General features: G+C 42.7%; 1 protein-coding gene across 19 annotated transcripts in view; it reads right to left on the bottom strand.

Annotated features, from left to right (window-relative positions):
• Nucleotides 1-24,620, bottom strand: part of LOC108939557 (calcium-activated potassium channel subunit alpha-1) — a 147,198-nt gene extending 122,578 nt beyond the window's left edge. For all 19 annotated transcript variants that reach the window (XM_018760954.2, XM_018760955.2, XM_018760959.2 and 16 more), the window contains exon 1: nt 24,335-24,620. In XM_018760954.2, coding sequence (XP_018616470.1) covers nt 24,335-24,616 — 282 coding nt within the window. In that variant the 5' untranslated portion in view covers nt 24,617-24,620. The remainder of the gene's footprint in view (nt 1-24,334) is intronic.
• Between the last annotated feature and the right edge of the window lie 877 nt (nt 24,621-25,497).

The following is a 25,497-nucleotide window of genomic DNA, read 5'->3' as shown; positions in this document are numbered from 1 at the left end:
TTTACGAATAAAATGTTTCACCTTTAGCAACGCTGATCTGTAGAGAGACTCATGAACCCTTCATATATAACAAAGACCAGCCGATTTTTGAACAGAATTCAGATCTCAATAAAACCATGTTACTCTGCTGGAAAACAGAGTACATCTTGTAACCCTATATGACACAAGTGCACTTTTACCAGCTGTACTTTTTGAGAAGAAACAGATTACATTAATTATCCTTCAATGGCAGAGCTAAAGGGGGTGCGGTGGCGCAGTGGGTTGGACCGCAGTCCTACTCTCCGGTGGGTCTGGGGTTCGAGTCCCGCTTGGGGTGCCTTGTGACGGACTGGCGTCCCGTCCTGGGTGTGTCCCCTCCCCCTCCGGCCTTACGCCCTGTGTTACCGGGTAGGCTCCGGTTCCCCGTGACCCCGTAAGGGACGAGCGGTTCTGAAAATGTGTGTGTGTGTGTGTGTGTGTGTGTGTGGCAGAGCTAAAAGAAAATGCAGATGGATATTTTGCTTTGAGAATATCACTTAATATCTTCAAAGCTTTCACAAGCTCCCATTTTCTTGCTTGCACCAAACCATTTTACTTGTTTTCATCTATGCTGTTTGCTCCAGCCATAAACCACATAATTTCACATTTTACTCCTATTTCCACCGAACGGATATTTTTACAATCTACAAAATTCACCAATATTTTAATGGGAAATTATATTAAGTTTCACATCGCTAACAAATTGTCCATCTAAATCAAGCAACGAGTGTTTTGTCCTGTGTGCACATAATGAAAAGTGCCAATAGGAACAGCCTGTCATAATGAATGGCAGTGAGCAACCAGTGTGACTCAGCTGAGTAAACACAACTTGGCTTTACTGCAGCTGTTACATGGACTTTTATTTTGCATCATTAGGGAATACTCTATTCCAGTGTTTTTTTTTTTTTATTATTATTTTTTGAAACCATAGCCATGGAGACAAGAAGCTAGTGGACCTGACAGCACAGAGAAACACACGGATGGCCCTGCTTTTTTTTCTTGCACTGACTCTGCATTTACATACTTAAAAACTAATTTTAAGCCACTCATTAAAAACATTTTAAGCGACTCCCACGAGCAAAGAAACATAAGCTTAACAGTACTTTTACTGTGAGTATTATGGGTATTGTGAGATCACTGTAGTACACTACATTAGGATGTTCACTTGCTGTAAAATACACGCCATTAAACCGCTACACAATAACAGTACTGCCTACATTTTGTAAACACACACACAATATTTAAAAAAAAAAAAAAACTTCACTGAAAAGCAATATAGATTGGTAACAGATAATACGTACTTTTAAAAAGAGCCATCATTTCATAGGAGACCACAAAGAAAGCCAACATTTTTCATTAAAGCAAGAGGCTGGATATCGGAGGCAGAGTCACACTGAAATCCCAACACACGAGTAAATAGGCCAGGACAGCCTTACAACCCGTGCTCCATTTCATCAGTGTGGCAACATGTGAACCAAGACCATGAAAGTATACGAGACCCCAGACCAAAACAAGTACAGGTTTAATTATCGGAGCATTTTAGCACAAATAATTTGCCCTGCACCACCATGGACTCGGTGTACTGCGGTAAAGAGCACAGTGATCTCGGACCGAGGGACCACCACCCTCTGCTGCCGTTTTAATGTTTCTTACTGTTGTTGTCCACTGCTACACAACTGTAGGCTGCATGTTCCGGGAAACATTCCTCCTCTATTTGTGAGCCGGTATGAGATGCATCTCCTACCAGTACCAGGTGATCAGCCAGGTAAAATGAGACACACACGGCACTCAAACACAGCATGGCTCGAATGTGGCCATTGAAAAGAACAAGTCATAATTAATTCATTGCAGCGTGCTCCTGAAATCATCTAACACATGCAGCACATACATTTCTTTGCTAGAGAAAACCAGTTTCTGAGCAATGCAATGAGAAACTGCCAAAATGCAAGACTGAGCAGGTGTCTTAAATTAGACACTTTCCTCTATTCAACGTGTACATTGGAAGGAGCTCAGTGCTGAGTTGCACCTTCCACGTTGACGTCTCCTCATTAACACAGCTGGGCTCTGCTTCAGTAAACTGACCGCCACCCGTTCTGGAGACGGATTTGCCATTTTCAGTACCTTAACCACTGTCCGTCATCGAACAAGACACAAGGGTCAAAATGGCGAGCTCCAAGGTACGGTAAACGAGATTGCCGGAGGTCACGTTTCGACATTCAGCAGCAAAACGGCATCGTATTAAATACCATGTCGTGTCACGCGGTGAGAAAACAGAACTCCAGTGAGAAAGAGAAAAGGGGCCAGTAGACGGAGCAGGAGACCAGCCATCTGTACAACTGACACATGAGGCCTCGCGATTTAGCCACAGAAACGCCAGCAACAAGAGACGGAACAACAACCACCCAAGGTGTGCCATTTTAACTTTATCAGGGTTGATTGCAGAAATGGCCATTCGGGCGTCTCCTAAATATTGATCGGCATCAGCTGTCCGTTTCAGGTATATAAAAAGGTCTCATCAATGCGCAGCGACCCGTCAATGTCACATAAAGGTCATCTATCTCCAAAATCACATTAGCTTCAGAGTCTTTTTATGCAGAACTATTTTGAGGGCTGCTGCTCTAAAGAGGATTAGATGATCTGAGCAGGGGAACAGGGTGGATGCCGTCTACAATATCACACTAAGCGTTGCTTAGGCAGAGGGGCTAAAGTGTTAGTTCTAGGAAAATCAAGCAGACATGTTTCTAAGAACGATCATTCATAAAATGTCTTCCAGCCATGGAAGCTCTTATCGCATGTGTGCATATCGGAAAAGATCGTTTCCATAACAAAAATGGCCCTTCATGTCCAGTGGAGGAGATGAGGATTAGAGTTAAGGCAGAACAAACTTAAGCTGTAGCGTTTTAATTTAAAAACAAACTACCAATCAGCAATCAACATAAACAAGTATTTCACTGAACGCACACAAAAATAGCTTTTCTGCAAAATAATCATCACCACACGATGCAGATATCACTGACTCCACTGCTGGCAGTAAAGCCACGCAAAGGTCATTTCGCACCAATCGAAAGGAAAGTACCGCTAACGCCTTGCTGTCGCCATAGTTAGGGTGCGAGGCGGAGGAAACTGCCACCTGCCCCCCATTAGACGGAGAGCACACTGATCTTAGGCATTACCGTACAACTTAAGGAATGCAGATGTCTAATTACAGGGAACAGATATACTGACTGCTCTATTTCCCCCCTCCTCCCACCCAATTCAATTGGTCATTAAGGCACCAAATGGGATTCTGGAATGTAGTTTACAATTATATCACAACATTTATTGGTCTGTTTGTGGTATTAAAAATTCACTCTAAAGAGCATATTTCAATTAACATAATATACATTTCGGGGGGGGGGGTCATATAGTAGAAAGGACCTACTTCTCCATATCTTCAACTGAAAAGGTAAAAACTATAAATTAAAAAAAATTAACATTTCAAACAATTTCACATTCCTAATAATATTGAGAAGTGAAGGAGATGGCAGTGCTGCAGACAGCTCTTCACTGAAAAGCATTTGCATGTGTGACAGCAGTTCTGGGAATTATATTTTAAATGTCATAAGACTCCCACTGTCTCTTGTATAAACACTTTTGTTGAGCTGAATAAATGCAGAGTTTAAATTTTTAACGTTACTGATACTGTCAGCAAATCGCAACATTTGATATTCTGAAGGCGACTAAATTTACACTGCCCGTTAACCGCATAACTGGAGCATTTCACGTGAGCACAAGTGGATGGCGCGCAGGCCTTAGCAGCTCACCGATGGGCTTCTTCCCAGAAAGAGGGCGGCCATCCGTTCTCCGGCCGTTATTAAACGGCCCTGCTTTCACGGATGGGGCCAAATAAAGGTTTGATTAGGTATGACTGACTTTCATTTCTTCCACCAATGTCCTGTGTCACTTGTAGTCACCTTACCCATGAATCAGGCAGTAATGGCACAAGTCAAAGAGGTGCTTTGGAAGAGCAAGGCGACCAGCAAGAGCGCCCTCTCCTTCATTAGCATTTCATTAAACACGGGAGAGACGAGGTACCGAGCTGGGCTGCGGTGAAAAGCGAACACCACTTGAAGCTCTTTTCTCATGTGCACGGGTTGCGAAGAAAGATGGGCGCATGGATGGAATATTAAAGAGTTTGTTGCCCTGTGTCAGTACTTCTCTTAATTACAGCTCTGAGAAACAATGCAGCTTTTATTCCTCCCGCCCCCCAAAGAGAGAAGAAGAGCTGCCTATACACTAGTACAAAATACCATGTAATACCATGTCATTTTACCTGCCCACTCAATTAGCTGATGCTCATGTACCTCATTCAGAAATGTTGGCATATTATGTAGGTAGAGGTACAGCTCTTGTATTTAATACAAATTATTTGATACTTTTCTTCAAAGTGACTCACAACATTAGCTTTGTACACTAACATACTTTCAATTATTAACCTATTTATGAAGCTGAGTAATTCTTAATGTATCAACTTTGCGTAGAGTATAGCCGCACACAACAGCATTACAGCCGGGGCTGGGATTAGAACCCAGGATCCTTTGGTGCCACACGACCAATAATTGGTTTACCAACAATATGAAGTTGGGAGACGTCCCAGAAGTGGCCCTGATGTACCTCATTTCTCCGACGGGATGCGCAGCACATGAGAAGAGCACAGCTACAGGCTAAGAGTACAGCGAGCTGGAGCTCACACTACTGTCCAGCCCAGAACGACAGCAGTGACACATGCAGTGCAAAGTGCTCCATTCGGCCACATGGCTACAACAGCAATACAGTTACACAAAAAAAAAAAAAAAAAAAAGCGTTGTACCTTGCAATAAAGGGTTAGAAAAAACGTTTACTTTTTGATGTAAAACATTTAAAAGCACAAAAGTGATTCAGCAAAATAAAATTTGTTTAACGTGAATCTACTTCAAAATTTTTATATAGATAATTCATGTCGACCTTTTCTCTGTTACTTTCTAGAAGTTCTTTGCTACTTGTGATGTTTTTCCATTATGTACCCATATGGAGTCCTGTACTGATATTGCAGCACCATGTTCATCAGGAAATATTCTCATTAAATATTTTTCTAAGAACATTTCATATGAAATTAAAAGATTCATGAAAACAAACATTTCAACCGAGGGAGAAATTTCAGATCAAGTGCGGGGAAAAAACCAAACTCCTATTAAAACTTTTTACCAGCGCAACACTAATTTGCTTTGATTAAAATAAGACAATAAACACCTGCATAAAGTGCCATAAGTGTGAAAGAGCATGGCTTTGTGTCTGTCAATAGGTAACAAGTACTAGAAAACCCCACCAGGATTGCTTCAACAGAAATACTGGTAGTCCAGATTCATATTTAATTGGATCCCCAGTGCTATTCTGTAGCAGTTAATCAGCCTGCCTAAAAATATAGCCTAAAAAAAACCCTTTCAACATACATTTTTAATGCAAGAGGTGGGAACTGTGACAGATAAATGGCTTGCAGTGATATCAGACATCTATGTCCAATTAATTTTGGAAATTTCTCACAAATTACCAAAGACTTTTTTTGTCTTAAAGGAATATAGAAAAGTCTCACAGTAACAATGAGTCTTTTCTGTTGCTGCCACACTCTCCAGTTTTGTATTTATTCTGAGATTAATTAAGTATCTGATGTTGAGAAACTGTCATTTTGTATAATGGACACAATTGTTTAACAAACAATGCTGCTCCTCTATTCATTTTAAATGTTTTTTTTCCATTTATCTCTATAGTAAATGTCACTCATTCATGCCATCCTCAAAATGTTTGACCATTTCATTTCAGAATGAAATTAAAGGGCATTTAGATTTTGCAGTAAATTAAATAGTTATTACAAATTCAGAAGACAAAACTTCAGGTCAGATGTGTTTAATTCCCAATAAACCAATGCCTTTTCCACCCATGTAATGCTTTACTCCAAAATGGTTCTTGTTGCTATAATTATAATTCCTTCTAAATTTTGTTTGATTGTTGAAAACAACATTCTTTTACCACTCCCAATAGCATAATTTCACTTTTCACAGTAAGTTTCAAATTTTACAGCACATCTCTGGCACACAAAAGGACAGAAACCCTTAAAAATACACCAAACTGTTCAGAAGGAATTCATTTTGTAGACAAACATGAGTTTCCTCACTACACATTCAGTCAAACAAAAGTCCATCATATTGCTCATCGTTTTCAAAACGCTTTGCACTTTGAATTTTTTTTTGCTCTCGTTTCTCCCCAGTGTGTGACTGAGAAATGCATTTGCACGGCCGAAGCAACTGTTTCGGAAAAAAAAAAAAAAACCTGTTTTGAGGTCTTGATCTGTGGTGCCGCGCCTTCTTCTTCTTGCCATTGCAAGAGCCACATGGTTGGCCCTGGCCATCGGCCTTGTGTTGAGCTTTTGAACAGCTTGCGCATATTGCAGCCCCCCCCCCGCCCCGGGGGCAGGCGTCCCCCGTTGATTTCGGCCAGAACTCAGCAGAACCTCGCTCTCTGGGGTAGGCCTGTCCTCGCTCAACTACGGCGAGTCCATTAGAAAACAGCGCCATGGGCAGGATGCATGTTGGAGCACAAGGTTCCGCAGACACTGCGGCAACGCTGGTCCCTTGGTGTATGGCCCCCCTCTCCATCTTGCTAGCCCGACGGTTAAGGGCTGTTCATTACCCTCTCCATGGTGCCCCTCTGTAGGGAAACTAGGTTCAGAACATGGTAAATAAAGACCCTGTCGCACATACCTTCCAGTCTACCTGACATCCAAAAAGTAAAAGTTTGGAAATAAGGATGTAAAAGGAAAGCTTGTGTACATGCTACTGAAAAGTATACAGCGTGACTGTTACTCAGGTTGTGCTTTGCAAGAACATCTAGTCTGTTTGAATCCTTTCTTTAAAAAAAAAAAAAAAAAAAAAAAAAAAAAAACAAACAATATACAAAATTTGATGAGGGGGGAAAAAAAACCTAGAAAGTAACACTGCAGAAGTACATTTAAAATCAGAAAGTTGACACTCACAAGTCAGAGCTGAAGGATAGAGATCAATTTGCTGTAGCACAGAATAGCAAAATGTATTCTCATCCACGCAGGATCCCTGTATCATCCATTATGTGAAAGCTCACATTCATTTTTTATCAGCATTCCCTACCGGAAAACAGCCGGTGTTCTGCCCAAACCCAAATAAGGTGCCTTCCATTAAGGGCTGTATGGCAGGTACCGTAAGAGATGGTGCTGTAGTGAAGGACAGGCCTCTAGAGTGCGGCGCTCTTTCTTCATCCCATAGGCATGAGGATCATAGAGTAGATCCTGTTGGCATGATCAGCCTGCGATGGCACCCCATCACCTGTGTTCAGCAGGCAAAAAAAAAAAAAAAAAAAAAAAAAGAAAAAAAAAACCACACACAAAACAAAGCTCCGCTGCTTTGCTATCGGAAAATGTGAGCGATGTCACTAGCAGAGGCAGTTCGGCGAGAGCACAAAGCGAAAGCATCCCACACCTGAAATATTAATCAGATTGTGCAGAGAAGCTGTGATTTTCATTATTTCCAGAGGGGAGACCAAGGCGACAGCAATGTTTCCACAAGTGGACATTCGGAACACTAACATGCAACACCTGTCATGAGAACTACTTACAGGTGCTCTTTAGAGAAGTTTCACACTTATTTCCAATACACATTCAACTTGGTTTGTTTTTTTTTTTTTTTTTTTTTATGAATTTTAATGACTGAGTAGATTTGGGTTATTGCAACAACCAGAATTTTTGTTCAAATGCTGTATTTAAATGATCAGCTTTGTTCAAAACAAATTACTTTGCTGTCAGCAAATACAAGAATGACATTTTTTAATAGCACTTATATAATAGCCTAGTTTCTGTGAGGCACTGAAGAAACAACACTCAAAAAGGTTCCTCAAACCCAACAAAGGATCTGTCCGGCTCTACTCGAGTTCCTCAATAAACCAACTGGCATCACGGATCAACGGGATGAAAGCTTTCGCTAAAACGCACAGTATTTTGACCCAGTTTGACTGTCGGCCATCGCCAGCGATCTCTCCTTCCTTGTTCTCAGCGACTGAGTGCGATAATAAAATAAACTAATAAAATAATGTTCCTTCATGCATTCATTATGGAATGCTCATTTCTCAAGCTCAGCTGAACACCTTTGTACATTTGGGACCAAAATCCACTGGACTCTTTAACATCTTAAGTATTTGCAATGTTGCATTTTAAAAACATGTCCCATTTCTGAAAAGCATTAAAGACGTAGAATTAATGCCAGTAGCGTAGCAGCTTCAGCACAAAGACTTGCCACCTGAATTCTAAAGTGCGAGACCTCGGTCCCATCTTAAGGAGAAAATCCGTAAGCTGCTTTGGACCAAAAACTAAGCCATAGCATAATTATCAAGAGCTGTATAACATATTGCCTGCACTCTCAACACCCATCTCACAACGAAAGTGTAGTGAACCGCAGTGTTTTCACAAGAAACACAGCAGCTGGAAGTTTCTACCTTCACCAATTTTGCAGTGTGGTAAAACTACATTCTAACCACTGGTCTGAAAACAAACAGCCCAGCAACTTGGGGCAATAACACTGGAAATAATATTAGAAATTGTCTTGTATTACAAAAAATGAGGAATGCCTCAAATTTACAGAAGATGTAGAAGGTCAGCTACAGTGGGAAATCCATGGCGGAAAGAGATACAAAGTCGAAGCGGTTAACAAAAGCTATATCAGAGTCCACCATTGTGGCGCTGGACATTCAGAGCTCACGCAGCGCTGGAGAGCACCGGAGGCCAGCAGGGCACACTCTTCTCCTTCCACTTCCTCCGCCTGCATCACTCAGCTCACGCCGGTCCTTCTCGGCACCTCCAACTTCTCATTGCACCAACGCTCGCACGGCCTGGACCATTTGCAGCTCGGGGTAACAATGTATGAAGCATCACGTATTCCAGCAAGTAAATTACCGCAGTACCTGACATTTTGTCATTCCGAACAAAGACCGTCACAAAGTAATTCTCACTGTTAACAATAATGTTCCTATTACAATGACCGGAGGAGGCAGGGATTATGATTACACTGAAAAAACATACCGCAGATTAAGTTTCTTAAAATCACAAAGGGTTATAAAGGTTTATTTCTGAATTAACTCAAATACTGCACAAGGATGCTCTGGGCTACAGGTGCCAGTATTCAACGGCTGACTTTGGGATTTTCCCAGAATTACACGGCCGTGTCATTTGGTCACTGCTTGGAGCATTTACTTGCCTTGGGAGACGATGGGGTTAAAATGGGTGGAGGTGGACATTCTAACTGCTGTACTTCACATCCATCTCATTCCTCAAAGCATCATTCGACATAATTCTACAGCATGTGCCCCTGCCGCTATTATTACAGCACAGCAGTTCCCCAGACCATAGTGCAGAACGGCGGTGTGACCTTTCTGACCTAACGCAGTGCGGTAACTGTCAGTCAGCACAATACCTCTTTACTACTGCTCTTTACCCAGGTAGCAAATTATTGCGTTTTCATCGGCAGTCATCATGAAGAACACAGACTAACAACAAAATGATCACGCAGGTTCCTGGCCTGGAGTAATTTCCTGGATAATATACCATGAGACATGAGGAACTTCAGCGTACATTAAAACCACATGAAAAATGCTAGTTTGTTCTTTTTGTCAGCTACAGTGGGAAATTAAGTTAATGTAATGAAGTTAACCTAATTACTGTTAACATTGAAAATAAAAATACTTTATGCATCTCCAGTTTCATGCAGACAGAAAGCAAAAAGTCATCAATATCTTGTTATTAAATAAAGTGCAATTTACTGATTAAGCTGCAAAGAGGAAACAAATCTAATTAATATTTAGGTACTTTGACATCCTATGGTACTATGAAGACTGAAAAGGCTCAAGTTACCGTCACATGTCTACCAGAGAATTTGCCAATTCATTTGAACAATAAAACAGAGCAAACTAATGGAAAAAAAACCTACAAATATTTCAAATTTACAAATCAGGAGTCAAATATTATACTTGTTTTCTGGAAGGCAGGTATATCAGCATAAAAATCCAAGTGGTTATTCAATGTGACAATATTTAATTTCTATCACAGTTGCACCTGAACTGGAAAATACTTAGAGTACTGATTGGAGCTGAGAAATCTAACTTTGCACAAATAAAAAGTGGTGCAAAAAGTGTGAAGTCTGTGTGACCAACTTCACCTACTGCTGCTGGAATATTTTTTATTGAGCAGGAAAGTCATCTAAATGTTCCTGAGGTCTACGCACATATATAGGTCAAGAACGGAATTGATATTTTAAGGACGACAAGTAGAGTATAAGCCTGGCGTATTGGGGGGGGGTGAGATTTTTTTTTTTTTTTTATAATTTAAAAAAAAGCTCCAATTATGACAGGGGCTTACAATTACGCATTCCAGTCAGAACTGATTAAAAGCAGCACTCTGGACAGAGAGGGGATTTGCGGCGGGTAAGCTGAGCTCTTGATTCCTGACAAAGCCTCAGGAGCCAGAAGCTCCCCTGCTGAGGGACAGCACTGGACTGTCCAGTCTCTACCCATGGACCCGTCGTGCACGTAGTGACTGAGGGCAGCAGACGCCACTCCTGCCCCAGGGGGTCTGACAGAACCATCTTCGCAGTACATCTACAAGCGAGGCCACGACACAGCGACCGAAGCTGCTGCACCACATGTACATGGCCACATTGGCACCGGTGCTCGCAATCGGCCTTATTAACCTTGACACGTAGACGTCGCCTCCTGTAAAGGGCTTAAGGACAGGGAGCATTTGCTGCAAGCAGGACTTGGTGCTCCGGACAGGTACATAAAAGTCAGCTGGCGGTAGAAAGCACAGTAAGTACCTCTGAGTGCGACTCATTCATCAGAGCAAGAGGAAGAGAGAGCTAGTCAAGCGTATGGATCAAGACGAACCGTTCAGCACACGCGAGAGGAGGCTCGCTGCGTCCCCAAACACAAACTGAATGACAAGTCAACAGATTATCGGCCTCAATTTATGAAAAACTAATGTCCCTGTTTACGACACTAATCACATACGCAGACTGGGCGCTTTTTCCCCCGTGTGCTCTCTGCTCTTGCAGCCGAGACAATTGCATAATGGAGATTTTCTCTTAAAATGAAATACTTTGCTGGTCGCTTAGCAACCCAGACCCAGTTTGTGTACTGTATATCTGCATGACTCTGCGTGTGCGGGGGTTTGATTCTAGGGAGGACGAATGTGGAGAAGGAAAAAAAAAAATAAATAAAAACAACTGAAGCAAGGCGAAGCAAGGCTGTACAAAGCATGGTGCTATTTGTACTAGCCAACACAGACTAAAATCACAGTAAGCAGTGTTGGAGCTGTATTTACAGTATGCATAACAATGCTGGTGCTACAACAACTATGAATTGCTTTGATAATTGAAATCTTAGTAATTTTCGTTCACATGATGTAATCCTGTGAGAGTGGGAAGCAGTCGCCCAACAATTTGGATGGTGTGAAACCTTCATGTTATAATAGGCTGCGAGTCTAAGTTATTGTAACATTGATACACTACTAAGGACAGCTCTCTAATATTAGCTAGTTTTTATTCCAGCATTAAAGCAAGTTTAGTCACATGATCACTACCATGATGTGTTTTTAACGCTGTACGCAGCTAGAAACATTTACTACTTAACAACAAAACTAGCAGCTGTTCCAAGATTTGTACCCTAGAAGACCACAACACCTTGACCAACTGCTGTAGGTGACCAGCTGATAGGGGGTGGGGGGTAAAGAAATAATGCAAATATCCATTTAATGGTAAATTCCCACTATGCCTCCAAAGGAGGGGAGGGACACATTCACCACTTTTATCACATTCATTTACAAATTTACTTTGTGTCCATTCAAATAGGAGCACTTCCACATCTAAAAGGCGATAACTATGTATTAAAAAGCATTACACGAGCCACTGGAGTCCTACAGAAAGGAGCCTGCAGACATGGAGCCGCAATGGAGGGACCTTCATTCCCGTTACACATGAAATTTGCACAATCGCTTTGGAACACAATGACAGCAGCTGCTTGACTCTTGAGACGTTGCTCACAAACGGTACACAAATCAGCGTGAAGACATGTATCACTCAGCAGAAATGTACACTTCCTTTCCTCATCACATTTGGGATCTCTCCTAGTGAGGTGTCGCTCAAATAAAAAGCACCACTGCTAATCGGGTCACGTGTTGGTCGCTTATTGTGCGTCAGCTTCAGATCCCCTCATCTATTTAAAAGGTGACAAAGCGATGGCCTCAGAGTGTAAAAGCGCTCCAGCGTGCCTGGACAAACATCACAAGCGCGTGCGTAACCAGACGCCCCAGTATAGATGGGAACTGGACGAGGGTCCCGGACACCCGACACCCGGTGTTCGGCGTGCGGCCATTCGCCATTACCCCCTCTCCCTCCAGGCGCAATTCAAAAGACGTTTCCTCTCCACCAGCCCAGGGAACCTTTACTTCCTAATGCAACCAGCTGGGTTATTAACTTTTACATGTAGGTCAAACTCATTCACAGCCTTTACTACCGCACACATTTCAACCGCATTTGGAGCTCCACATAAAACAGACGTCTCCAAGACATCTAAAAGTAAATCTTCCCATGCATGTATTTTATATACTGTATACACACACAGACACAAATATGTACACCATCTCTCCCAGAAAATATATACATAAATCTAAACAGATTACAGTATATACTCTACCATGTATATTTTATTCTGCCAGATAAGTATAGTTGTTCCCAGCAGGGTTGGTTTTATATTTGATTTATAGTTATATTCACTATAGGACAGCAAGTATTATCATGGCTGTCAGAAGAGAGTGAGTTCAAATCCCACTTGATGAAGACACATACCTTGAACAGACACGGTAAAATCCGCCTACCTGCAAATACAGGTAAAAAGCAACCAGCTTAGTGTACTACTGTAACTCACCTTGGAGAAATGAGTTAGTTATATGGATAAACAACAGTAATTGCATCAAAGACCCATTTTTCCACTCTATTTTGAAGCTATCCTGGAAGGCTGCCCGTGTGTGTGTGCGTGTCTGTGTATGTGAGAGAGACTCTGAAAACATTCACATGCAGCAGGTAGAAAAACACTCCACCCCAGTGGTCCTGAACCATGTGCAATAACAGGAAGCAGCTAACAAAGGCCTGATCCCTCATGACGCCTGCCCACCTCACCAGGTATGACAAACGGAGCAGTTGTTAGGCTCTTTCTGAGGTTTTAATTGCCGTCACTCAGCCGCACGACGTCTGGTCTCCAATTACGACGGGCCGGGACGGCTGCAGGCTCGACTAATTTAGCACTCTTTCCATCCGCTCCGTACCTTCGGGGACACACACATTTGCATGCAAAGTAATACCTCGAGGCCGGTCCTCCAGGCAATACTGCGAAAGCAACTCACTGCTCTGCCTTGTTAAACATACCTTGCTCTGAAGTGGAAAAAAGCATTTCATTTATTACAGACTCCACCATTTTCTTCTGCACTTCCAGACACATATTCAATACTAATACTCACGAGTCTTGTTGAAGAAGGAAAAAAATGTTAATTTCTCCTTCCATCCATGTCAAGTATAAAAGGACTGCTTTCCAACCCTGCCTGTGGGTGTCTTTCTTATATTTTAATTAACATTTTAAAAACGAATGCAAATTTCAATGTGCGTATCAGTGTATGTGTGATTACGGCACATTTGAACAAGACAATAGAACAATACGATGAACGTTATTGTTCAGAAGTTTTGTGACACAGTACTTTTCCATCACTATGTGGCCTTCCATTACGTTGCAGTATTTCTCTGTACAGGTACGCACTTACAAAACTGCCCGATGGATTTCAAATACAAAAGAAACAGGGAAAAGCAACTGTTGCACCAGCACAGACTTGTTTCCTTTTAGCAGTTTCCATTGTTTTCTTTTCCCCCCAGCAAGCACACCCCCACCCTCCTCTGAACAATGCACATCTCTTATAGCGTAAGTTTGCTATTTAAGCTTCACCATCCCATTAGGCAAAACTTCTTGCGGCAACACTGAGCATGCAAAAGAGATTCTGGAGCATGGCCTGTTTACCACAGGCGCAAACTAGTCAAATGTCCTCTGTCTTCTTCGGCGAGCTGGTCAAGGAGCCTCAGACAGCCAAGGACTCTCCAGCACAAGTTAGGAATGGCTCCAAATGAGATGGATGCAAGTGGCCCTGCATATCACTAACTCGTGACCTTCCGAATGACCCATCCTAAAACGATCTCTGGAGCATGTCAGCAATCACAAGTGTTTATAGGTCAAAACAGTGGGTTTACTGATATCCAAATACGTGAACACTGGCACAAAGCATGTAATAAAAGCACTGTCAGGTGGAACCTCAATACCTGTTTCCAAGAAATCGTACATACTGCATTTCTGTACTCTGTGCCCCGTTGTAGTGCCTTGTATAACAGAAGGGCACAAACATGCAATGTCATTACTGCATTATGCATAAAATTACAAATGTGTTCTGTTGGATCAAATCATTTTCAGAAAAGAAAGCTAGACACTAATTAAAAAAATATAAATCTCTGCAAGGCACGGAAAACCCTTCTCTTTAATCTGAAGATTAGGAACCTTCCACTTTGCTTACAGATTCAAAACTGTAGGCTTTATCATAACAAATTACCGCAAGGTGCACACACTACATATGGACACATATAATATGGAGGGGAAAAGGGGACTGAGGCAAAAGAATATTTTGCATTTTATTCTTAATCAAAATTTCAAGCTGCTATACAGCTGTTGTTTACAGCAGCTCTTGGGATTACATCAAGCCAAATGTCTCTTTTTCCACAGGACAGACTAATGTGCACATGGTTTTCAACATAGAAGAATGCAGTGTTTCATGAGCACAAGAAAGCACTTTTCAGAAGCAAGTGTTTGGTCTCATGAAATGGAAACGCTGATTTCCACACCACTGTAAATTTCACTGTGTACAATGGAAATAATGATCTCACATTGTTATGATGAAGTTTAGCATATAAGAGAAGAAGAAAACAGATTAAATGCTCAATTAGCAAACGATTATAATATTTGTGTAAAAAAAATACTAGTATTGCACATGTTACGTTCAGTCCAAATTCAGTGTACTGCAGAGCCTTCACCTACTGTTCTGTCCATATTTCAACCACCATCCTCTACTGGCTACTAAAAAGTACTTTACTCAGCAGAACTCATGAGGAGGATACAAGGCGCTACTTTAAAAATGGTGAAGATCTTTCTCTGTTTCAGTCCTACGGAAGAGTGCCCTGGCCACACTATTTCATTTCAGGCCTGAAACAAGAATACATGCAAGAACGAATCAGAAATTAATTCTTCCTCAGAACACTAATACAAGCTCCCCATGACTTTTTTGAGGAAATTAATACATTTTCTGTTAACCACAGCCTGGAATTTAATGTAGGCAAAGTAGAAATTTACTTTATTCGGTGTGGGTTATGTTGAAACCACTCATTTCTCTGAAACAGAAAGTTTAGAAACTGCAGTGTTGATCATTCTAAAACACACTGATCAACATTGTGTCCCTCTTTAAAAGATGGAAAACATACTGTATATAATGCCATACTGTATATAAGAAATAGGATATTTATTAAATATTCATCAAAGTGAAAATATTTTGTTACACAGCTTGAAACTCGAGACTCGCATGCTTCAAAGCGAGCTACCAGGACTCAAGGGGGTATGTAGTTTACTTTTTCAAACCACTTATCCCAGAGGGGAAAACAACATGAAAACAGTTAATTACGTACTTCTAATGTTTTGTCAAGCAAGCAAAATTTAATTATTTTGTTGATTGATTCTATCAAGTTGAATTTACATTTAATCAAAGTAGTAACATGAGCATGTCATGGTAAATGTCAAAAAACACCTCTAAGATCGAGATGATGAAAGTCAATGAACGTAGAAATGAAATCGGTCAATTATGGTGAATATGACAATGTGTGTGCTGCTGTACCGTGTGGTTTCCAAAGAAATGTGTTTTTTTTTAGTTCAACAAACTTTCTGTAATACCAGAATAGAAGACTGCATTTAACTAAACTTGTTCCATTTCTCATTAAGCTCTGTATACAGTATATTTAATGCAGACTGACTGATGGAGAACAGGATTTCTCACAAGCTGAAGTGAAAACATATGACAACCCCAACAGTGAGACAGAGCTAATTTCTTCTTCAAATGCGACAAGGAGCTTTGACCTCCGCTCAAGAAGTCAGCGGTGAAAGGGGGGTGCATTAACCTGTGCCCATGCGAATGGCGTCCTGCTTCCTGGGTGATGGCAGCATGGCGAGCTCTTTTAAAAAAAAAAATTTAAATATTAAAGAAAAGAGAACGAGTCCCTCGGCGAACACCAGCAGATTATTAGCCGCGACTGGAGGGGGAGCGCCGTTGCCATCGCCCAAGTGTAGCATGTGCTCTAGGAGCTGAAGGATCTTTCAAGGTCTGCGATTTGAGAGCGTTGCAACCGCCGAGGGATGCAGAGACTAGGCAAGCCTCCTTTCTGGGCCCATGGCCATGCATGCCTCTCCCCAAAATCGAGCCCACCCGAGACCACAAAACTGGAGCAGCTGGGCCACTTTCGCCACTATCCTTCTCAGCATCAACACAGACTGCTGCGGTTCTCCACCCATCCATTACCATATTTATAAATCCATAACGATTTACTCCCTGAAAGGCGGCACTATACAAAAGTCAAACCAAAGCTTTAAAAGAGAAATTTAGATGAGAGAAGAACAACAGAAATCAGAGGCTGAACTTGTACTCTTTCGACTCAAACACATATCAGAAGGACCATTACAACTACAGAACATTTATGAAATCATCCAAGGCCATGAAATGTAATGTATTCATCCTTTATTACATCAAATTCTCTTCTAGCAGAACCATGTCTTTGTTCTTCTGTTCAACGTCTTCTTCATCTATAATGTGATTTATAGGGAGGGAGAGAGTGAAGCCTCAGCCTTGCGGCAGAACCTGCAGAGTCCATGGCATGATTAGATCTCTGGTCTATTGCCCGGGTGCACCTTCACATGCTATTAGCTGCTCCACAAGGACCAGAGCAGGAAGATGAGCATCTCCAGCCTTTGCCACACAGCCAAAAAACATTACATTTATATGTATTCATTTAGCTCATGCCCTTCTCCAAAGTAACCTGCAACATTAAGCCAGTCACAATGACTCACCCTTCTGCACAGCTGGCTAATTTTTCCTGTAAAAACTAGGGTAAGCAAAAGGGTCCGACAGCAGGGTGTGGAATTCGAACCCGGGTACTGCGACTGCAAGGTCTCAGCTGCAAGTGATGTGCTAAGCCCTGCTCCACACTTGTACTGCATGTCCTACTCTTCTCACACCCAGTCACTGGGCGGCAGGCTGTCACTGTTTGCCTCTTGTTTTCTTTTTAAAGCGCTGTGGTATTCCCAAACGCTGGGATCATCCTATTAATGATATGCTGCATGTTCATCTCACATACAGGAGGCAACAAAAACATTTTGGCATGAGCAAATAAATGGGCTGTGGAGCGGAGGGTTATGCAGCTGCAGCGTTGCAAAGAATATTACTGCTAGAAAATTATTTTTGAAGCATTCTGTCAAAAGCAACTGGAGGCCACGTTCTGGGCAGACAGCTACTACTTTACCCGCAGTGACCTTCACACTGGATCTCCAGAGGAGGAAAAGATGTGTGACATTTTATAATGCCTCCATGCTCAATTGCACCTCTGAATATCCCCAGTCAAAATACTGTCACCATCGATCAAAGCTCAAATTATTCATTTCACGAGACCAGGGCTCCGACATGCCTTTATAACATTTCTCTTCTGCGAGTGCTGTGTGCTTATTTTTATTTCATCCTGGCCAACAGAGTATTGATCAGAAATAATGTGCTGGCACCAAGGAGACCACTGTTAACACCTGTCCTCCTGGCAGCAGAGGGGCCTGCAAGTGACTAAAGTCAGTGGAACTGGGGGTGGTCTGGAGGAGACACACACATCTGTGCTCTCTGCGAGATTGAAGACAAAGAGGTTTCCAAGGAAGAAAAGCGCAGCGCATGTGCCCGGGAGTTAGGGAAGCCAGCACGCCGTCGGTCCAAAGCGCGCAGCACAGGCAGAGGGGGCCGACCGACGACAACGTGGCACTCGGCGCCTCGGATGCTGGCGCAGTGGTGCCACCAGCCAGGCTTCAGTGAGCAAACGCTCGGTCACATGAACGTCACCTCAATTCTAACACACGAAAGCAGCGACAATCTACATGGATTTATCTGAACATCTCCAAAAAAAAAAAAAAAGGGGGTACATAAAGTACATGTTATGCTTCAAAAACAAACAATTTCTATGGCGACTTAACAGTGAAACCAAAACATGAAGCGAACAGCAATAAGCCAACTAGAAGGTGTCCGTTCGGGGTTGGACGTTTACCACCTTCCACCGTTTAATTACAGCAGTCGATACTCTAACTAGCACTGTAGCGACTCCATCAAACCCACAGACGTAAATCATTAATGAATCCTACTTTGAGATGCAGTGGACAGGCGCTGGCGGGAGCCGTGTGTCAAAGCTACACGCTGCCCTATCCATTAGCCGTAGACACATTTCTCGGCATTTCCCTTGAGTGCTGAAGATCACCACTGACCACAAAGGCTGCACATATTTTACGTTATGTTACATACTGTACATTAGTAAGTGGCCCTGTGGTTTTGCAGCTGCTTCACCCAAACTGTGAGGTTAGAGTAACTATGAGAATAGGAGTAGCTTGTGCAGCAAAAACAAATAAAATGGTCTTTTATCAAGACCGCTATCATATTTCACATTTCTGAGGAGGGTTTTCCATGTTTCTTGCTTTTGCAGTTTCACCACTTAGATAGCAAAACAAATGCCAAAACTCAATATACATATTTTCTATTAATTCTATAAAACTTTGAGCACAATATGACTGTGGTGGACATTTTAATCATGTAGATCACTCAATGTCAGCAACAAAAAATACATATACAGGTATATGTGTATATAGCAAAGGATGCTATGATAGTTTTGTTGCAGTCTATGCCTTTTAGACTTCATGAAAATAATCTGAAGAAAACAAGGTTTGCTGTTCTATCCCACCAAGGTCAACAATCGACAACGGCTTCACTCGCCCTGAATCGTAATTAGCCAAGATGCCCTTTTGTAGTCGAGTACAAAAAAAAAAAAACCCTCCTTTTCTCATGTGTGTGAAACAGGTGTACTTTCTAGTCCCAGTCACATGCAGTATCAACCAAAGATGAATTTACCTCAAACATACAAGAGGAGGCTGTGGCGCTTCAACAGTCTCTCTTAGCTTTTTCTCCCAACAGTGACCTAGCTCCTCAAGTCCAAGGACACGACCAGCCTCTGGTCTTTGCCCTTCCTTTGATACCTTTTGGCTCAATTCCAGCTGTACTGCACAATTCATCTATACTTATAGGTGCCCTTACATTAAAGTACCTCTTGCACTTAACACATCATACACCCGTCACACCCCATGCCACTGTCTTTTAATGTCTCCGTTTCCAGTATTACTGCCATTTGTACGCTCTACCCTTACCGGTAGCAGCCGCAGCTGTTGGGGGTGGGAGGTATGACACGGATGGGGTGGAAGTGCCCTTGGTAGACAGCTCCCAATGCTTGCACTGTGTGCCAATTCGCAGATAATGACAACCAGCTGCCTTTAATGAGATAATTGAGATTACATAAGGCAGCTGGTCTGAGGCTGAAGAGAGATGAGTGGGAAGATGTCCGGGGGGAGGAAGAAAAGGATGAGGACGATGATTTCCAGTAAACAATGGGTTGTATTTTGGAGTTAAAGATAGTTTTGCCACCCTTTATGCTTTTCATTTTTTTTTTTTTTTTTCTTTGCTGTCTCACATACAGGGGCCATGTCTATTTGTTGCATTATTGCTTTAACAGCTAATAGGCTTAGTCTGTTTTCAACTCTTGCTGTCTGGCAACTATTCCATATGGTCAATTCCATCCCATAATCCATCACTGAATTCAAACCCCAGGATCACAAATGGTAAACGTACCTCATTTTTAAACATGTACATCACAGGAAGGCGGCAGATGCAAGTGTTCCCACTAGAACCTTCTCCAAACACCGTCAGACATGGTGAGCAATACACGGCAGTAACATGGAAACTCCAGACTAGACTAGACGGCATTAAAGGAAACCCAAGTACTGAAAATACCGCATGCTAATTATCAATCCCATGAGAGAAAGGAGAAAATAGTCTGGATAAACAGATCCCAGTGTCATTCATCACAAAGAACTTGTGCCTGTACCTTCAGGTGCAACATGGAGCAGCTACAACACATCCAAATCGTTATCCAGCAGATAGAAATACACTGCTAATCCTGATTAAGCTCCACATGAATGTAGTTCAGCCTGCACATTTAAAGAAAATACTTTCATTTATTCTCTACCAATTATTCATGTATAAATTTAAGAAAATAATACATTTCAAAATGAGATCCATGGGGGGGATATATGCCAGGAGTTAAGAAGAGCTTGTGTGCCAAATTCAAGCACTGCTTCATACAGGCCTGTGTGACCGTGGGCTGATCTGAGGGTGTGTGTGCACCATGTCTGGCTGTACAGACGAGTTCTGGATGGCAGCCCGGCAATAACAGGAACCAGCACCGCAAGACTCACCCCTTCAGCAGGGGTCTCTACCGTCCTGTCTGTGTCAACACATCCCAATCCTCGCATTTATCACAGCTCAATCTACTGATTAAGTCACCCACTTATCAATCTTTTTCTAATGGAAATTAAAAGGCATGCCAGCAGCCTGTGATTCTACTTAATTTTGAAATAATGGGGAAAAAATCTCTACAAAATTAGATGGAACAATTGTGAATGTAATATTGCAATCTGCATACTTTAAAAATGGAAGCACATTTTATATCAACATGAAAGAAAAATATTTTCCAAAGAATTTTCATCTTAAGCACAAATATATCTGATTTCCTGGAATCAGTGGAAATTATCTGCAGCTAGTTTTTTGCTATTTCAGGTTGGTATTTCATTCTCAGTCTGGCAGCAGTAAATTCACAAATCAATACTGTATACAGCAGTCATTTATTACAGACAAAGACGCTGGTCAGATTTATCATGGTACTTTAATGCTGCGGAACAAATGTGATATGTTCAGCTGTTACCTCGGACTGAGACAACAGGTGCACATTTAGACAGATAACGGTTTGCCGTTTCAGGCTGGGCTGCTTTAAAAAAAAAAAAAAAACACAAGGAACAGTCTGGGCACTTCACCCTTGGTACGTTCACGATGAATCCACCATAAGGTTCATCGTCTAATCATCTAAGTCATACTGAATACCGCAGGTTTCCTCTACACGACACATAGCAGCCCGTTTCCAGACCATCAAACGGAGAACGCTGCACCACCTTTGCCGCACCATGCCATCTGACCTCCACCTCTAAGTGAGCACACCCTTGAACCAGTGCAAGCAGCGCAAAAAGGTTGATGCTCTGCTCTGGTGCCGGAGGCTGCAGGCCAAGCCGGAAGCACAGCTTCCTTCCTTCACTGCCATGATGTCCATATCCAGTGAGAGAGGAGCAGGCCTCAGAACTCTGAAGGCAAACTCCCACAATTTGTCCCATCCAAGTCTCAAAACACACACACACACACACGCGCACTTTCTGAACCGCTAGTCCCATACGGGGTCGCGGGGAACCGGAGCCTAACCCAGCAACTCAGGGCGTAAGGCTGGAGGGGACACACCCAGGATGGGACGCCAGTCCATCGCAAGGCACCCCAAACGGGACTCGAACCCCAGACCCACTGCAGAGCAGGACCCGGTCCAACCCACTGAGCCCCCCAGTCTCAAAACATTTAATGAAAAATATATCAAACGAAAAAAACAAAGCAAAACTTATATGGATGTATAAATCAGTAAACCATGTAACAACTTACAATTCAGGAAAAGCACCTTCTCAACAGTACAACAACAGGAGAACTTTCAGGCTCCATGTCATTAACCAAATTATGTCAAACATACTAGAAAGCAACAAAGCACTGCGTAGTTATGCATCCCAACATGTCAACTATGGGTTATTACTGCGAGTGTGCATCCCATATTCAGTTTTCATCCGCAGCGGGACGTCACCGCAGTCAATCTCGATGCCGCCGTCACGCCACCAAAACTCTGCCCTACACGTCATCAGTGAGCTGTCTGAAATCTGTCTCAGGTGCAACAAGAAATTAACAACACCCAGTGACAAAAAAGATGAATCGGGACACAGTGTGTGGATCCATCATACACAACATCATAGACGGACAATCTCACTGAGCCCCAGGAAATGGTGGATCACATCTTATCTCCTGGCCAAGGTTACACGGTTGTTCTTTTCCATTCATATATAATATGCACACACAAACACATATATATACACACACACACACAAACAGTATAAAATATATAACAACCACAGTAACATTTGGAGTACTAGTACAACTAATAAGGCCTAAAAAAAGAAATGCTGAGATTCCAGTAACCTGGCCAAAAATTAGGTAGGTGGCGATTTTTTTTAATTTTACTTTTCTGTCAGCATTCTAGTGGTATTGACCAAAGATACTTTTCTGTTATACCAGAGACTATAACAACACTGAAGGTAAAAGTACCATGGATATTTTATTAATATCTAGTACCAGATGAAAGACATAATTCTAACCACTCAACTTGGAACAGTTTTCTTTTCAGGGCATTAATTCTTAAAGTTTAAATTTAAACCTACTGATGACATTACATTCACTGTTTAACCTTAACTATTAATAAAGTGTGCAATATGCAACACTTCTGGCAGACAATCCAGCATCTTTGTTGCAGAAAAAAACTGATAGGACCACAATATTAGTCACTGCATCAAACGTGAGGTGTCCACATATGTCCCTAATTAAGTCATGTTTAACAGTCTCTAATAACAAGGCTATTAACAACACTTTGCTACTAAACATTTATATATATATGAATGATTAAATTAGCTTTAATCTGGATTGTTAACACATAATGAAAGTGCATTTTATTAATGTTAAACAGCAATAAGTGAACGATAAGGGACGTTTAATTTGGCCCAATAATAAAGCAGTGATCTCTAACTGTACGTGGTTAAAAAGTGAGTAGGTAGGCCCCAGGTGTGAACCCCACGTTGGTACGCAAGTTGTTCATTCACATTATTAAAAGGAATGGAAACTTCAGACATGCGAGACATTCATCTTAACTAAAAGAACAGAGACGTCACAATTGTAACAAAACATGTTGCAGAGGAGGAAAAGCTACAGAAATGAGTTTCCAGAGCAGAGTGCAGTTTTACATCCTGTTGTTAGATTTCAGTCTGATTTCTTATCCTGAGAAGGAGCGAGTGACAGGCCCAGCTTTCTCTTGGTACAAGGGGCACCTTGTCAGGGGGGGAAACCGCTAGGGAAATTTCTATTCGGACATCTTTGTAAACCTGAAAAGCATATTGGGGCAGACACAATTAATTCATTTTGCGTCTGCGTGTATGTCTGATTTTGTTCAGCAATAATTCTGTAACTGAGCTGCAACACTCGAGATCTACAGAAAAAGCAAACGAATACATGAGTTAAGAAAGTCGATATCGGTCCAAGGGAAACACACCTAAATTAAATGGACAAAATTCTCTGGTCTCAGCCAGGGCCTATACATCCCAAAGGATAATAAAAGAATGAAAAGATTTATCATCTCCAGAAATAAAAAACATGCAAACAACCTCAGTCCTCACTAATGCTCTATAACCCCAAACATGTCAAATACATCGGAATCTCACGTACATGTCCAACAGAGCAGAATAATAGCGTTATTATTATTTGAAATTCTAAAATAAACAGATGGGTGCCTGTACAGGGAAGGCAACTAAGAGGATGGCTTCAACAGGTTGAGGGTTCAGAACAAAACAGAAAAAAGCAGGAATAGAATTTGAAAACAAGAGAAGGAAGTGATACGAACATGTAGGGTACGAAGGACTTTGTGTAACGAGGTACATCAGGAAAAGCCAACATGACAGCATTCATGGCGAGACAGCCGGGCAGGGAGGGAGGGAGCGAGCGAACCAGTGCTACACAGAATCGAGGACAGACCTGAGCACATGAAGACACAGGCTCCTGAGCCGGACCCCCACGCTGACTGGAAGAAGAGCAAATGTGAGAAAGGTGCCCAGCAGCGGGGGAGCGGGGGATTACCTTGTTTTTCATGTTGCAGTGGCAGCACACGGTCCACAGGTACTTGAGGGTCCTCCACAGGAGGATGATGAAGAGACCCCCAAAGAAAGTGACCATGGAGGAGGCGAGGAAAGCCCACCACATGCGCTGTCCATTGCTGTTGTCACAGGGCACCTCAGGCGAGAACGGGATAACCACATCCATCTTGGACATATGGACAGAGGGAAAGTCCACCTTCTGACGGTTGATATTATTACTCATGGTAGCGCTGCCGGTGCCGTTGCCGTCCAGCGTGGCTAGCATCGGGAGGCTCTGCAAGGCTCCTGCCAGCGCCCCCTAAGCCAATCATCAGCCATATTGCTTCGAAACACCCTTCTCGTCTCAACAATTCACCGCGTGCGTGCGTGCGTGCGTGCGCGTGTGTATGTGTCTGCGCAGCCCACGCGAAGAGGAGCCTTCCAAACACGCCTGTGTTGGGCGCCGTTTAGGTCAGATCGGGCATTTTGTGCATCTCCAGGTGCGAGTCTCAGGAGACGCGCGCGTTCATGCCGCGGGGTGCGCGGAGCGCCTCTTTCTCTCTGATGATGGTGGTGATGATGATGATGATGATGATGGCGGCGCGCTCGGACGCTTGCTAATCTATCTTCCCTCCATGCATGCAGGGCGGAAGGACGCCGACGGCTTTTCTCCTCCACGAAGTCCCCACCTGGCCGCGACCAGCGACGCTCGGTCTTTCCGCAGGATAAGATTTTGGGCGCCGACGTAACAAGCCACCAAATAATAATAATAATAAAAAAAACGCACCGAACAGCGCAGAAAGACGCAGTGTGGCGTGGTCCCGAGCGCGCTCGTGCCTCGTGGCCGTGCCCCTCCGACGGAGGCTGTCAGATGGGTGCCGCCGCTAGAGAGGCAGATCTCCAGGTAGGAGGGCGGAGCCTCAGCCTGCCTCTATAATAAAGACGGACGCGTTATTCCCGTGTTTATTCTAATAATCCCGCGTGCGCCATCCGAGCGTGACTCATGCATAGTCGCAGCTCGGTTGCCGCCGCCCCCCTCCTTTTGTTTGTTTGTTTGTTTTTAAATGACCGATGTGAACATGAGTAGAACTGCCACGTCGGCACTGTTGAAGCTCAACGTGTGTTCGACAGGGGTTTTTTGCAATAATAATGTGTGTTCCGGAGAGC

The sequence above is a fragment of the Scleropages formosus genome, chromosome 24 (assembly GCF_900964775.1).
Source record: "Scleropages formosus chromosome 24, fSclFor1.1, whole genome shotgun sequence".
Classification (NCBI taxonomy): Eukaryota; Metazoa; Chordata; class Actinopteri; order Osteoglossiformes; family Osteoglossidae; genus Scleropages; species Scleropages formosus.
This window is presented reverse-complemented; position numbering and strand designations above follow the sequence as displayed.